Genomic DNA, 16,343 nt, shown 5'->3' with positions numbered 1-16,343 from the left:
GAACACAAAAAATATTGACCTTACTTGCAGGCTCCTTCAGTGGCATTAAAAATCCTGAAGAATCATAGAATCATTTAGGTTGGAAAAGACCTTTGAGATCATCGAGTCCAACCATAAACCTAACACTGCCAAGTCCACCACTAAACCACATCCCTAAGCGCCAGTCACGTTTTGCACCACAGATACTATAAACTGCTACTGCTGCTGGAAAGAGAAGAACCTCTACTTCTCCCAGTGCCATCCGCTGCCTCTACTTAGAGAGCATTTCCCAGCCTCCTCTTAAAATGTCAGCACAGCACCCATCCCACATGAATTGCGACCTCAAACCAAACAGCACTGTCTGCAGGCCAAGCCTGCATGGGAACCCACTGAGATGAACATAAGGACCGGCTGTAGGAGATGCTGTGGATGACTCAGGTTGGAGCGTTTGCTTTGAGTCACTGTTGAATCAACGTTGGATTGTGATACTAGGTGTCACGGTGCTGCCTTCTTAAAAAGAAATCATTATGCATCAGCTCTTCTCTCTTGCATTACTGAAAGAGGGAAAAGTGGGATTTTTATGAAGCAAAACAACAAGTAATGAAGTGTCCACCTACTACATTTGCTACATAGGCATTTGCTATGAGAAGATGTTCAACACTAAGTGTTAGCAACTCTACTGTTTCTACTCTTTAACTAGCCCAAAATGTTTTACAATTGATGACAGCTAATGACACTTATAACAAGGCTGGCAGACAATAATTTCATTACAAATCCCATGCCACCACCGTTCCCACCATTCAAAGTCTAACAAGCATAAAATTGCATGCTCAGTATGTATGCAGGCAGGTATGTCATTGCTCTTGACAAAGAAATGATAGTATTTGTAGACAGTACGTTAACAAAAGAATAATATTCATATGAAAAATCACCTTTGGTTCAATATGAAGAAAGTGGGTTGCATAGAAAAATATGTCTTTTTTCTACAGAAATATTTCATTCTTCTCAAACTTCCCTTCTTCCCAGTAGTTGTTAGCACATTGAAGACTAGTCACTGAGCAATGGATTTCAGCGCAACTGTTGTAAAGCTAATCGCTCTCCTCCTTTCTAACACTGTACTGAGCTGAGATCAACTTAACATCAAGATTTTTTTTTTTTCCTTTATGCAATTTCTTTCACCTTTACAAAGTGCAAGATAAATCAAGTTACCCCTCTGTGGGTGCCCAAAATTTAGTCCCTAATAACAAGGAGGCTGCTTTAAACTGTTTCAGCAAGACTTTAAATAAATGTCTGTCTTTGCTTAAAAGGAAAGAAAGTACTCTACACTTAAACTGCAGTCCTGCTCATTTGCATTTGAGGAATTAATGGGAACATTCTGATTGGTTTAATATTAATGCATTTGAACAACTCATTCATTGCTGGCACTGACAGAGGTATATTTGAGACAAATCAGTCTACTGGGATGGAAAGACTCTTCTGTAATCCAGTAAAGTGTGCTTTATCAGCTGATCTCTGCAATGCATCACTGAAAGCCATTTTGTTAGCCACTGGGAAGTCTCTCTTGTTGAAAACTGGCAGTGATACTTCCTCACTCTCCCTCTCAATTGCTGTTTCATCTCTGAAGAGCATGCAACTGCCTTTATCTCTGACAGCTCTGAGCATTTCTAAGGCAGCAGTACCTAAAGAGAACAACTATTCCGGGCTGCAAAGGGTATCAGGTAAAAGCTAAGCATGTTCCTCTGAAATCTGATGCACACCTCACTTTGGGACAGGGCTTAGGCACGACCAGCCCAGAGACAAGCAAAGATTTTGACTATAAGCAGAGGACTGCTTGGTTTGTACCACTCGACACCTTCCTTTTCTGTTTAAGAAAAAACACATCGTAATTTCTTTATCAAAGCAGCATCCCAAATTCCAACTCATTTGGGGGGCCCCACAAGCTCTACTGCCGTCACAAAGAGACAATCCACCATCTGCAGATAGCATGGCAAATAAGGCAGGACGAAGAACGACCAACAAAATGCAATCAACACATGATAGGGCTCTGCTTTTGCAACACAAGCACAACATTCAGGTTTTTTTCAGTGTTTCCCCATCATCTCTACCTTCTGCCCTGCTGCTGGGACTTAAATCCACAGCAGAGCTGGAAGGGGGAAAAAAAAAAAAAAAAAAAAAAAGCCATTCTTGGTCACGTGCTGCACAAAGTAACGAAACCATATCACAAAGGCAAGTATTCTTGCCCAGCACGCATCAGTTTCCAAAGAGACTTATAAACCCCTTGGCATCAAGATTAATGACTTTTTTTTTTTTAAATTGCAATTGTTCAGAACAGTTGTGCAAAGTTTACTGTGTTCCTTTCCTCTCGGCTCGCAATTTCTTCTATTAGCTTGAAGCAGGATCTCTCTCTACCACCTTCCCTGATTAATGCAGAAAAATCAGGAAGCCACAGATGCCACGAAATCAGAAGTTTGTAGGAAAATACTTCTTGCTGAGTGCACATGTCAGGGGATGCCAGCTCGATCAGCATAGCAATAAGAAACAAGCCCACTGTAAACACATATATACAGCAGATATAAAGACTAGCACTTTACTGTGCCTTGCCCAAAGGTCCAAAATTACACTTTAAAAAGCACAAAATATTCCTGAGCCTTTGTGATAATTGCCAGCTCATCTATTTTCTCCTCGACTGCCAAATGGTTTAGCTTCACAGCCCAAAAACACAGAGGGTCAGCAAATAGCTTCTAGCAATTGTCCTGGCATTACCAAAATGCAACTTCTTTGGTTCTCCTACAACCCAGCAGTCCCACTCTTCCCTTTGCCTCAGACCAGCCTGATATCAAGAAGCCCTTTAAGATTGTTGCATTTAAGTGCATCTCACCAGATAACTGCACTGTGCAAGGAAGCAATGGAGTATTTCCCTTTATTAACGTAAAGCTATAGAGACCGTTCGTAATCCAGTGTGCTGCTTATTAATCAGCCCATGCTACACATGGAACTTATTCAACAGGCTCTACCATAGTTCTTAATTTGCCTTAATAACTGGGATGGTGTTCAAGAAGCATATTTGTGCTGCAGATATAAAAATTCTTGTAGCAAGGCAAAGATATGCTGAGAAGCAATTTGATCCAAATGGAGCTTGCTGGGTATATATTCAAAGATGACATATTAGTTCAAAAAATTCATCAAGACAATTAACACATACTTCAGACATCCATACAAACCAAAACTCTTCAAGAAGGTGGTTAATGTACCACCACGTGGTGGTGTGCACCAGTTTTATTCCAGCTTGAATTGCATTTGTCGCTGGCCGGAGTACATTGAAAAGCTGATACGCTGCCTTTGAAGGACAAAAAGGATGCCAAAAGTTAATCTAGACTGACATTTTTATTCAAAACACAAAAAGATACAGCAGACTGGGGAAATAAAAGAAACTAGCATGTTAAGTGTCACTTTGACCTTTGTAGATAAAGGATTCAGAAGCATTTGGGGGACAAAAAAAAAAAAAGAAAAGAAAAAGAAAAAAAGAAATATCAAGCTCCTCAAAGGTTGTAGCAAACTGAGCATCAAAAGTTACCACCATTCCCTTCAGAAATAAATGTTAAATATTTAGTTAGAAAATAATCTGCCAAGCAATGCTTAAAAAGCTACTCTTTTCCTTTTTGAAATATGAACCCCATGCAAATGACCCCTCTACCACAAAAGAGACAATACTTCTGTATCAATTAATTCCTGACCACTAAGCATCCCTCAGACTCAACACTGAGTCTGGCTTTGCAGTTGAAGAGCAGAATTAAGAGGTTTTTGTTTGGTGGGGGTTTTTTGTTGTTTGTTTGGGGGTTGGGGAGGGGTGTTGTGGTTTTTGTTGGGTTTTTTGTGGTTTTTTTGCGGTCTTCCTACATAGGAAGACTCAAGTGCTCTGGCAAGACAATTTGGCAAGATCTGCAGCCTTCAACAGAAAGGGAACAAGTCTCTATAATCATACAAGCATCTGCTATAAAGGAGACAAAACCCAATACTAGCTAGAAAAGCAACTCACTCTTGGCCCCTAGAGAGCACCTTGTTTGTGAAATGCTCATAAATTCTCCAAAAAGGACTGAAGTGGAGACTGATGTATGTAAAAGTTGAGATTGCCAGATGGTAAGTTTGTTTTTATCCTGCAGATAGGATAAGATGACAATGGAGTCCTACAACAACATAAAAAACCAGAGGGGAAAAAATAAAATAATAATAAAAAAGAAAAAAAAATCACTGAAATGCAATCTAAGCCTCTAGGTTTTGCTTGTTACTAGAATTAAAAATGATGGAGGGGGAGAGGATTTAAAAGGGGGGGGGGGCAAAACAAAGCCTGCATTTTAGGTTTTGGTGGGATTTTTTGGTTGTGGTTTTGTTTGTTTGGTTTTTTAAACTATTTTGAATTGGATTATAAAACTACATAATGTCTTCTTGCTGCTGATACGCATAATACGCACTGCAGGAGCTGTCAGCAAAGGCAGACTATTTACGAGGGCCAATTAACTCTGGTTGTGTAGCTTATCTTGATTTCTGCAGCAGAGAATGGCAGCCTCTTCACGATGAGGTAGTTTGTCATTATGACCCAAGCAATAATAAAGAGGCTTCCATTTCAGAACAGGGCTAAGAAATACCAACTGAAACACACTTGCTCTAACACAGAGATCTTGACCCTTAGCAGGAGCACGGTGTGGATTCGAGCAGTTGATTAATCACCCACCATCTACGGTGGCTGTTTCTGGAGAGCTCTGGTGTAGCTACAAGGCATTTCCCCCCCCCCCCACACTAGAGAAATTCCTTAAATGACAATGCTTGGAGACAAAGTATTTTTAGAAGTGAGAAGTGTATTGCTGAATATCTCCGCTGAATGTTTAATCAGTGCTCAGTGAGCCTGGCTGAATACAGTTTAGAAATGTTTGTATCCAAATATGGTTTTATTTATTTATTTTTAAACACATCCTATTTCTTCTCTTCATCTGAGGTCAAGCCTGTGACTAGAAAGAGGTGGAGGGTGCCTCTTAACATCACCAGGTTGTATCATGCCCCACATGGTTGTTCTAGAAATTAGCTGTAGGTACACATCCAAGCTGTTAATGTTGTGCATAAATAAGTACATCTACGTAATCTCCTTTAAACACCTTATTTTAGTTAAATTGGAACAGATAGTAAACACCACCAAAAAAATCCATAACATTAAAAAAATAATAATACACAGTGATTTCCAACACTAAGAACTTACCTAATCCAAGAGGAAAGTGAGCTGGTGTTTCAGGGCAAGAGCAAGCACCACTATAAATCTTGAATAAGGGGCTCACCACTCCCATTCTCCCAAAAGACTCTACTGTATGTGAATTAATATTAAAAATGGAAGACTATTTGGAATTGTCCAGCACACTAAGACTACCTGAGCACCAGAAAGCTCTATTTTTTCCTCCAGCATCTGGCAAGCAAAAGGGAGTCCAGCTCCACAGGCATCATTATTTAGCACAATTCTCACACACATAGAACTGGCATTTGTTGGGAAACATGTTTTTTCCTTCCATATAACACACAGCACATATGTCATACCTCTCAGCCATCAAGTATACTGCTGTACGGCTCTCATGGTATTTGTAAATTCTCTCCCTTTCCCCATAAATATTTTATTTAACTGACAAGGTCTCATTTTATGCATGGGAAGGATCAACTACGCCTGAACCATTCCTGACAGGTGTTGGTTTTAATCTTCAAATCCTCATTCATCATAGGAAACCTCTCCGCACTGCTCTTGACACCATCACATACCCGACAGCGGCACACCAGATCTTTCCACCCACTGAATTAAGACAAGCGAGACCCTCTGCTCAGTCCCTCTGCCTTCTCCAGGGAGATATTCAACCTCTCTTGACTATATTAGGCATGGAGATGAGCAGGATGTCAGTACAGGAAGGACATGGACCTGTTGGAGTGGGTCCAGAGGAGGGCCACAAAAACGGTCAGAGGGATGGAGCACCTCTCCTATGAAGACAAGCTGAGAGAGTTGGGGTTGTTCAGCCTGGAGAAGAGAAGGCTCCGGGGAGACCTTATTGCAGCCTTCCAATACTTAAAGGGGGCTTAGAAGAAAGATGGGACAGACTTTTTAGTAGGGCTTGTTGCAATAGGACAAGGGGCAGTGGTTTTAAATTAAGAGGGTAGATTCAGACTAGATACAAGGAAGAAATTTTTTACGATGAGGGTGGTGAGACACTGGAACAGGTTGCCCAGATTGGTGGTCAATGTCCCATCCCTGGGAACGCTCAAGGTCAGGTTAGATGGGGCTCTGAGCAACCTGACCTAGTTGAAGATGTCCCTGCTCATTGCAGGAGGGTTGGACTAGATGATCTTTAAAAGGTCCCTTCCAACCCAAACTATTCTACAATTGATGATTCTGTGATTCCAATGCTGAATTAAGGTTTCTCCTTTCCATGGAAGCAGGCTTTAAAGCACAACACTTTGTACAGGTTTTTCTGGAGCACCGAGTAACTGCCATATTTACACCACCACTTTGTTAATCCTCACACTGGAAAGCATAAAAGGGAAAAACCCACACAACACAAACCCCTTTCCTGCGGAAATGTTTTAGCACTTCAGAGACTGGCTATTAAAAGCCTACTTCATCATAATCTTCCTCCCCTAATTAAAACAGCTTCTGCAGGCTGAGGAATACAAGGATATGGTTGAACTTAACCGCAGCTGTCTCCAGGATTTTTTTGACCTTCCAGAAGCCAAGGATTGCTCTTGAAAGCTGAAAGGTTTCCAAATGTTACTACTTAAAACATAAAGAATATTGTTGTTTCTGATGCTGCCTTTAAATGTTAGGCCAGAGAATCGCAGCATCAGCATTACCAGTAATTAAATGCTTTGCAAAGTGCTACAAGATGTTCCACTTTGTGAAAAGCATTATGGAAACCCAAGTTGCTCGCTGCTGTGAGATAATCAGAAAGCTCCAGCCCCTTTTTACTCTATTCATGTAAAACTTTGTTGTGCTATTCCAGATAACTCTAGTTTAGCAGACGTTAGAAATTAAAGCATATCCAACACTGTCCTTACCTTGGTGACCTCAAAACTTTAAGCTTTTTCACAGGTTTCTAAGCAAATTTCCTAAATATTCTCAAGAGTTTTGACTTATGAAAAAGCAACTGATGAATTAATCTTAAATGCTCTGTGGTCTTGGAGGCTACATTCCTTCCCTAAAACCGCTCCTAACCCTCTCTGCAGAGCAGAAATACGAAATGCATTACAAGCGACAAACAAATGCACAATTGCCGAGATTAAACTGGAGAAAGAACCAGGAATTGAAGCAACGCGCACTCCCAAGGGGTCAGAAAAGTAGCAGCAACAGCAAGTTAAAAAAGCCGAGTGCAGTGAATTGCAGGGCGCTCATTTGGGAATAAGCCTAATGAACCCTTTGCTATCTTTTTCTCTCATTTAATTCATTTCTCCTTGATCCATCTTGCTTTGAAATGGAAGTCCAAAGAACTACACAGTACTTCTGCAACAACTGCCAGTGTGAAACTTGTAGATATATTTTACTCTCCGATGGAATATGTTACCTGCAGGTACCATATCTGACCAGAATCACTAAGCATACATAAACTTTTCCTCTTTCATTAATGCTCTGTAGGATGCTCCAAATTCTGTAGGATTGCAGATTTTTAACAGGATGCTTCAGACAGGACTGACATAGCCATTTTTCTGGTGGTTTATTGAAACAATCTATACAATTAAGTCCATTCTGGTGAATTAATTATCCCAAACTGGAGTAAGCTATTAATAATAAACTGAATTATTCATGATTCAATTCCTTTGCAGTATCTAACACATACACCCTCCCAGGTATTGACGAGTGTGCAGGAGAAGCGTGTAAACCATTTGCATAAAAAGCCCCCAGAAATGCAAGTAAAAACAGAAGATGGGAAAGAGTCCCAATATCAACCCTACCTTTCAGTCACTGGATGCATAAACTTTTCCTGGTAGCTCAGCTGCAGGTTGCAGTAGTCGACCTCAGCCTTTTTTCTATTCACCCTCAGCATCCTGGAGCATTTTCCTTGAAGAATTACAATATCCATATCCAAGAGGAGGCACACAGGACTATATATAACGCAGCTTTATGTTGCTGCTGACAACGTGCCCTTGCAACTGTGCCCATTTGCTCACTGCTAAGTGGCATTTCCCACAGAGACCTGCATACACTGGACAAGATTTGCCCAACAAATTTGGCAGAGAACACAGAAGGGGTTTTAGAGTTATTTTCTGAATCATAAAACCTACTGATAACTTCCCCAAAACCTACAGTGCCAAACTAAGCAACGCTGTGAACACAGAAAACAAATATTAAAACACAAAATACCAAATCTAATTACACGATGGCAAACAAAATAGGTGTAGATAACCTTAACACAGTATTAGTCTAGGGGACTATTCATACTGGCTGTAGTGGCTATTGCCTTTTCTAATTGCAGCACTTCATGCGTTCCAGTTGCTATTTGGGTCGATGCCCTGTTCTCCAAAAATTGCTTTCTTGCTCTAAAGGAAGATTGTTTGCTTTCATATGAACTTAATTCTGAAACACCCATCTCTGGAAACTGAAGAAATGGTAGTTCAAAAACAATGGAAGCTCAACCACTTTTTTTTTTTTTTTTTTTTAGGGGGATTTTACTGTGATTTTAATTTGTGTGGATGACCAAATACAAGAACATAGCTCTAAGGCCTTAATGAAATATAAAAGGGCCCCTATCCTGATGGAAAAGCAGGGGGGGATTAAGCTGTTCTTCCTTCAAACTGACCTTCGAGTTGAGTGTCAAACCTGTACCACTCTGTGCTGCTTTTTGGGAGTCTCCTGCGCTTTCATTAACGGTTCATTTCAGTACGGAGTCCTCAAGGTAATGGATTCTCCAGTCAGATTCACAACGTAGCATCGTGGACATCACGAAGTGGCCATCCATCCTGAAATTAAGAAGTTATGTTCTCTTCCAGAATTGCACTTTATCAGAAGCATTAGGAGTGACAATATCGCAGCAGAGGCAGCAGCTGCAAGGATTGAATACCAAATGGTACAGCAACCTAGAAAGGGCAGCCAATCTCAACATAATCTTCTCTTCTAAAGTTCCTCTTCTAAACCTGCCAAAAATTGTTAAGAAACTGTTTTTCTCCAGAAAGTAAAAGTTGTAGACAGAGTAACACAGGCTCAAACATCTAGACTAGATATAAGGAAGAAGTTTTTTTTGCAATGAGGGTGGTAAAAGACTGGCACAGGTTGCCCAGAGAGGTTCTAGATGCCCCATCCCTGGAAACATTCAAGGTCAGGTTGGACTGGGCTCTGGGCAACCTGACCTAGTTGAAGATGTCCCTGCTCATTGCAGGGGGCTTGGACTAGATGACCTTTAAAAGGTCCCTTCCAACCCAAACTATTCTATGATTCTGTGATCTACTGCATAAAACAAGGTAACGTACCCCGAGTGCCCAAGGACAGCGCTAAGGAAATAAAATTAATATAGATCTACTACACCGTGCACCCCAGTGCTCATAAACCAGCTCCAAGTGTCAGGCTATTAATAGGTCCCATTCCCATTAGCAGGAATTATATTATTTATCCTGCCTGTACAAAAACACATTAGATTGACTATATTTCAAACTAAGCAGTACATGGACGTTTCCGTCAAGAATCCATCAACTTGCACACGTGAGAGTCTCTCTGGCCCAAAATTCAGCATCCTGCCAGGTATCGTGCAGCAGCAGCACATTCTGTTTGACAGCAAAACTGGACCAAAAATCCCCAAAATCCAGGAGTACTGGCCCAGTTAAAATGCTGTACCTATTTAACAGAAATTAAATCATACTTGAGATTTCTGCAAAGTTGGTTTCTAATGAAGCAGTGGCCCTCAAGATGGGAATTTCCTCATTTAGCTGCAATTCTGTGCAAACGAGCCTGTCCCTTCTCCTTCCCCTTGAGTGATAAGCACTCAGCACAGGTGAGCAGCTGTAGTCACACCTGGACCTGATGGTGTGAACAGTGGCTCAGATTTTGGAGACTATTCACAGCATGCAATAGTTTCCTTATTTCTTTCCCACCTTTCCAGTTCTTCTTCCTTCCCGCTCCCCTTGAAGCTATTCAAAAAACCAGAGCTCACCCCTCCGCTTTATTTATTTTCACATCACGTGTCTTGGTAGGGCAACATAAAAAATGCCTTAAGAGTTATAAACTGTGAAGTTACTGGTTGGATTAATAATTTGATGCTTGCTGAGTGCTGCTTTTAAAATCAATACTAAGAGAGATCCCGAGCAATGAGATTTTAGTGCTTGTGGCAGGCAACAAAACCTTCACCTTGCCACCAGCAGACAGAGCCATTTACCGTATTACAACACAGCAAGACAGATACACTTTTATTTACAGACCCTGGAAGTTGTTCTCCTACTGCCTCATCTCATTCTGCATATAACTCTGGCAATTTATTAAGTGATTTTTTTAGTTTTATGCTACCAAGAGAAATAAAGAGTTCTCCAGGAGAACACAAATGTGCCAAAAACATTAAGATAATCTCCAATACTTCATCATTATGGGACAGAGGTGGTGGAAATCTTGGTTCTAGACACCTACAATCTATTCATAAACAAAAAGCTGTAGGATGAGGTTGTTCAAAAGCAGGAAGCAACGGGCAAATATCATCCCAACCCCTAAGGGTTGCAGAGTCAGGTCCTGCAGGTCTTTCAGGGTTTGGCAAAATACATGACTTGATCCTTTCTGTTTTCTTGGGGAGGAGGTGTCCAGACAACCAAAACAGTCCTGTGTAGAGAAATTCCATGCGGGGATGGACAACAGCACACCAATATGATGATCAAAGTCGCCGGTTTATTGAGCATAGCAGATCATTCTTATACAATTCTCTAAGTTCCTCAAAAGCTCTGATTGGTTGCTGCATGCAAGCATACAGTGTCCACGCGCATAAACATAAGGCATAATTGGTTATACTAACTTTGTACACGCGCATAAACATAGGACATAATTGGTTATATCAACTAAAACATGCGAAACTTGTCTCAGTCTAATTGGTCAAGATAAACTGCCGAATTGAGGTTCTTTGTGCCAAGTTCCCTTTATCGTGGAATGCGCACCTGTGTTCTTCTAATTGGTAACTTTCTTTTTTTGTCTTCTTGTTTACCCTGTTCAAGGCCTTCTAAAGGTGTCTGGAATGCTCTTGCGACTGTTAGCTAAATATGTGTCCACAACAGTCCTGAGATGAAAAGAGGAAATTTCCATCCCCAAAAAACTGTCGACAGCCTCCTGCAAAGGTTTAGCATTGGGGATTTTGTGCCCTTCATCTCTTGCTTTGGTTTAGAGTTCTACCAGTAATGAGAGTTCAATGCAAGGTTAATTAGTGTTAAGATGCCACTGCAGGGGATCATTACCATAGACGCATTAAGAGTCACAATTTTGAACTTACTTTTGGCCATATTGCAGCTCCTCGACACTGAACAGCTGGTATATATTTTTTAATTGCAATATAACTTTGACATTTCACCATTAAGCAGACACAGAAGGGGTTATCATGAGTCAACAGCTGGGTGGCAATAAAAACCACTGGCACAGGAAAGTGAAGAAATGCTGGGGAATTTTGAAACCTCTTAAAAAAAAAAAAATTCAAACCTGTCGTTCTCAAAACTCCTGACTGAACAGGGTGAAATTTCAGCTAAGGCCTTTTTTGAAATCTGATAGACAGTTTAATTGCCTTGATAAGGAAGCCAATAACTGCAGTGGGTGGACTGAGTTGGGAACAGTAAGTCGGGAACAACTGAGCGGCAGTAAAATTTAAAGCCCAAGATTCAGAAGAATAAACAAGACCAGGACAATATGGAAGAGGACACCTTAAGCAGACCAACTCCTCCACATCTACATTGGGCAACAAGACTAATGTGAGGAGTGTATTGCACCCTGGCTGAGCTCACTGAAACTTCACCTTACTACCAGCAGTAGTTCAAATGTTATATTTGTTGATCATTTTCAAACCTACAGAGCCCATAATAAATCACCTTGGCTTCACAGTTTGAACAATGCAGCTCACTAAGCAGGAAATAATGCAGTGTGCGGCATTTCCCAACCTGCTTGTGAACAAGCTAAGCAGATGCAAAAAATGCAAGTCACCTTCTAGAAAATGATGGTTATCTCCAAGATCACATTCAGGGGGAAAGAGTTATCCTCTGATCAACAGAATGGAGTTTATCCTTAGGGCTCCCAGTGTGGCAGTACACCCCCCCCACCCCACCCCCCACCAGCAGGAAACGAAACTTCTCCAGGCAGGGAGAAGGGGGGAAAAACCCCAACCCTGGAGGCCACAGGTTGAAATTTGAACTGGCCAATCGAGATGCGCCAGGTACACTGAGGTGACCTTCTTGGCCAATAGGGACTAAATGACCACAGGTCAGATTCGACAGGGGTATAAACGGGGTCCCGCCGGAGGACACGTTGGAATCAGTCCTCCTCGGAGCAGTGGGTCTGCAGTCAGGGCACCGCCCAAGGTAATTCCTTGACGGAGAGAGCCCTCAGCTTTTAGGTGAGTGATATGCATGTTTTGGAGCCATCATTTTAAAATCTTAAGGATTCTTAAGTCGGCTGTGTAGTATTAATTCTTTTTACATCATTGAGCCTGTGGTTTTATAAAATGTTACCAGAGTTCTAACTAACTTTTTACTGAAGAATAAATCTGAGTTTTAACACCTGTTGGATTTGGTTGTGCATGCATCCATAACACCCAGCCCACAGGCAAATCATCTGCATGTTCTCTGCGCTAATTCTCCAAAGATAAATTGCATTCTGGTGTCTGCTGCTAATATTTGGTCTATGCTGTCCACCACTCATATCTGTTTAGGCGGGATTCACAGGATGCATAGGTTATAAGTACTGTCACTAGGCTTGTAATGGCTCTGTAGATCCAAAAGACCTGGACTCTAATTCTGTTAGAAGGATTAAAATGAAGCAAGAAAACTCACACAAAACAAATCCTTTGACTGCCAGCAAGAAAAGTGAAATGTTTCAGATTAAGAGCTCGTAAGAGCTTGAGCAAAATATACTGGGTTTGAGGTCCACAGTGAGATGAGATTACAGAGGAATTAAGCAGCACTAAAGGTGATTTCCTTTCCAAAAGTCATACTCAAATCCAGAAATACTTTGCACTAATGCATCATCCTTTGTGAGCACCATAAAAGATTTAAGACAGTCAAAGTAAACCAACAAAATTAGGGGGCTTTCAAACCAAAATAACAATTTCCTTCCAAAACTCTTCTCTTGGAGAGACAGCAACCCAAGCACACAAAGAGAAGTTGGAAATCATGGAGAAAGTCTGAAATAACATTAATGGTTAGCACCTAACAAAGCTTCCCCTAAATGTTGTGCATACTCAAGACTTAATGCTCCTTTGGTGCACGATCTTCAGACCTACAGCCTTTATCTGTTGAAGCCCTGCTAAAACATTTCTCAAAGCCAACTGATTTCATGTTCTTTGCTTGTCTTCTACTTTGGTAAAGCAATAATTCCCCAAGTTTTAAAACGTAGAGGAAAATGTCTGCCTGTCAAAGTAGATGGTCCTGAGAAGCAAGGATAAAATTAGGGCACAGCTAAAGAAATAAGAATCCAAACTTTTAATATTAGGAACCTAAGTTTTTCACAGCTAGCAGGTTTGTTAAGGATCTCTTACTGTCCCCGTTGCCCTCACACCCCAAGGTAATATTTTCTGGATGCAACCTGTAGAAATTTGCACTGAGATTAATTAGAGATCTGACTGTACAACTGCTTAGGTGCTTGAGTCCTGCATGTGGCACGGGTATTTATTCCCCTTCCTCGCTCAGCTGGAAAAATGCCTGGGTTAATCTTCTGTGCTGCAATAGCCTTGTTTTATCTTTGATGCCTGTCTCTTCTGTGCCTTTTGTGCATACGCAAGCACAACCTCACAGTGTTATCAAAATAAGTAACAGTAGTGTAGCTTGTTAAGGGAGTAACTTGTACTAAATTAGTCTGAAGGCTCATGTCTCAATGAGGAAAAATAAAGTAGCTACAATTCCAAGATCAAGCAAGATCAGACCTTTTCATCACATCTTTACACTCTCAAATTCAGCTATTGGAAAAACAGGGGCTATTTCACCAAGCACTCTGTCTTAAGGGAAAAAACCTTTGATGTTTTCATGGATAGAACAGTTTATCTTCTGAATTGTTTCTGGCAGAGAACCCATTCCTGATATTATGCTGAGTACAAACAGAACAATAGACAAACAAAATCCCAACATGAATTTAAGGATCTGCACACTTAGACTTAATAAATGGCTGCACTGCTCCAGTAAATCTAGGTTATTGCTGTAGTTCTAATTGTATTGAGTATCTCCCAAACATCATTTATCTTCTAACAGTATCTTTCACAAAAAAAATGCACATGGCACAATAATAATAAAAACAACTCCCTGTGGTTAAGAGTCAGAGGAGATGACAGCTCAGGCCTAACAAACTAAGCTCAACTCTGCAAGCTACAGATGTTTAAAAATCCTGGGGAGGAGCATTCATCTGAAATGCAAAAGCAACTGCAACCACCATCTAACTAACTGCAGGCTTAGCAGAAACAAGACAAGAAGTCATCCACTCTCAAGATCTCTGGTGGACCCTCGTTTAAGGCTGACCTAGCTAAAATCTCCAACGTGAAGTCATTCAAGATGCAGCTTGCACAAAACTCCTCTCCTACACGGGGACTACTGTAAGTTCAGATGGTTTGCTTGGAAGCAGAGAGCCTGCTACATGTGCAACCCGGATTGCTATCAAGCCTCCAAAATGCAAAAGCCAGACATTGTCTGGGAAAGAGATACCAGTGCAGCTTTGCTCTGTTTGGGTGGGGCTTTACTCTGAGCATGCAACCAAAGCTGGATCACAAACCCGCTGCAATGTCACGCAAGCCATGTTTTTCTTGCAGCGACAAAGAAATCATCGTCCCTCTGTTGAGCAATGCTTACACATCCTCAGTTCTGAGAGCGTCACATTAAATATCATACTGCCAAGGGCGAGATGAACTATCTAAATACTATAATGGATTAATGATCCTGGAAGCAGAAGGTAGTTCAAAGGCCAAAGTGGGACAGATAGACACTATCTCATCATTCTGCTTAGAGAAGTAGCCAAGTGTCATGGTTTAACCCCAGCCAGCAACTAAACACCACGCAGCCGCTCACTCACTTCCCCCCCACCCAGTGGGATGGGGGAGAAAATCGGGAAAAGAAGCAAAACCCGTGGGTTGAGATAAGAACGGTTTAATGGAACAGAAAAGAAGAAACTAATAATGATAATGATAACACTAATAAAATGACAACAGCAATAATGAAAGGATTGGAATGTACAAATGATGCGCAGTGCAATTGCTCACCACCCGCCGACCGACACCCAGCCAGTCCCCGAGCGGCGATTCCCTGCCCCCCCACCTCCCCGTTCCTATACTGGATGGGACGTCCCATGGTATGGAATACCCCGTTGGCCAGTTTGGGTCAGGTGCCCTGGCTGTGTCCTGTGCCAACTTCTTGTGCCCCTCCAGCTTTCTCGCTGGCTGGGCATCAGAAGCTGAAAAATCCTTGACTTTAAACACTACTGAGCAACAGCTGAGAACATCAGTGTTATCAACATTCTTCGCATACTGAACTCAAAACATAGCACTGTACCAGCTACTAGGAAGACAGTTAACTCTATCCCAGCTGAAACCAGGACAGTATCCACCCCTTATTCTATACCATTGACGTCATGCACAGTTCCCATACCTTTAGTTACATCCTGATCAATCATCATCACCTTTCTATCCCTTTAAGACATATGAACAATGATATATATATACACACATATGTATATACACACAGAGATATCATTCCTTTAGTTCATGGGTCATGTTCATAAAATGTTCATTGAGTTCATTTAGTTTCCGACTCTGGGCTCCATCTGTCATACCAGTCTTTCTGGGCAGGAGGGATGGTGCAAAGTCCTCTCAGTCGGCAGAGCAGAATTGGGCTTCAGTGCAGTGTGACGAGCAGGTGACATTGGGCGCAGCAGGAGGATGGTGTGCACCGTTGGATTGTTGCATGCTGGAGGCAGTTCTGGTTCCATCACTACTGCGCTTTGCTCAGTTTTATCGCAGTTCTTTTCTTGCTTGATCTAAGTGATTCTTACTATAGTACTATGGATATAGCATATAACAATTATAGTAAGGATAACATACAGTAGCAGGGTTATAGAGCAACTAATATCATACAGTTTAATTCTGGCTATTCTCACCTAAAATTAAATCCCCTTGAGGCACACATCGGACTTCCCCATCTTTTCGCAT

The 16,343-nt window shown here is 41.4% G+C and overlaps 1 protein-coding gene across 3 annotated transcripts in view; it reads right to left on the bottom strand.

The window, feature by feature from the left end:
* The window catches only part of LOC128138055 (leucine-rich repeat and fibronectin type III domain-containing protein 1-like protein), a 71,823-nt gene that overhangs the window by 26,649 nt on the left and 28,831 nt on the right, over window positions 1-16,343 (bottom strand). The window contains exon 1 of one of the 3 annotated variants that reach the window (XM_052779349.1): window positions 7,948-8,205. The exons of 1 other annotated variant lie outside the window; for it this stretch is intronic. In XM_052779349.1, coding sequence (XP_052635309.1) covers window positions 7,948-8,075 — 128 coding nt within the window. In that variant the 5' untranslated portion in view covers window positions 8,076-8,205. Of the gene's footprint in view, window positions 1-7,947; window positions 8,206-16,343 lie in introns of those variants that run through there. One more of the 3 variants, XM_052779347.1, reaches the window with a different exon arrangement.

The sequence above is a fragment of the Harpia harpyja genome, assembly GCF_026419915.1.
Source record: "Harpia harpyja isolate bHarHar1 chromosome W unlocalized genomic scaffold, bHarHar1 primary haplotype SUPER_W_unloc_1, whole genome shotgun sequence".
NCBI classification, from domain to species: domain Eukaryota; kingdom Metazoa; phylum Chordata; class Aves; order Accipitriformes; family Accipitridae; genus Harpia; species Harpia harpyja.
The sequence above is the reverse complement of the archived record's forward strand: the minus strand, read 5'-3'. Positions and strand labels throughout refer to the sequence as shown.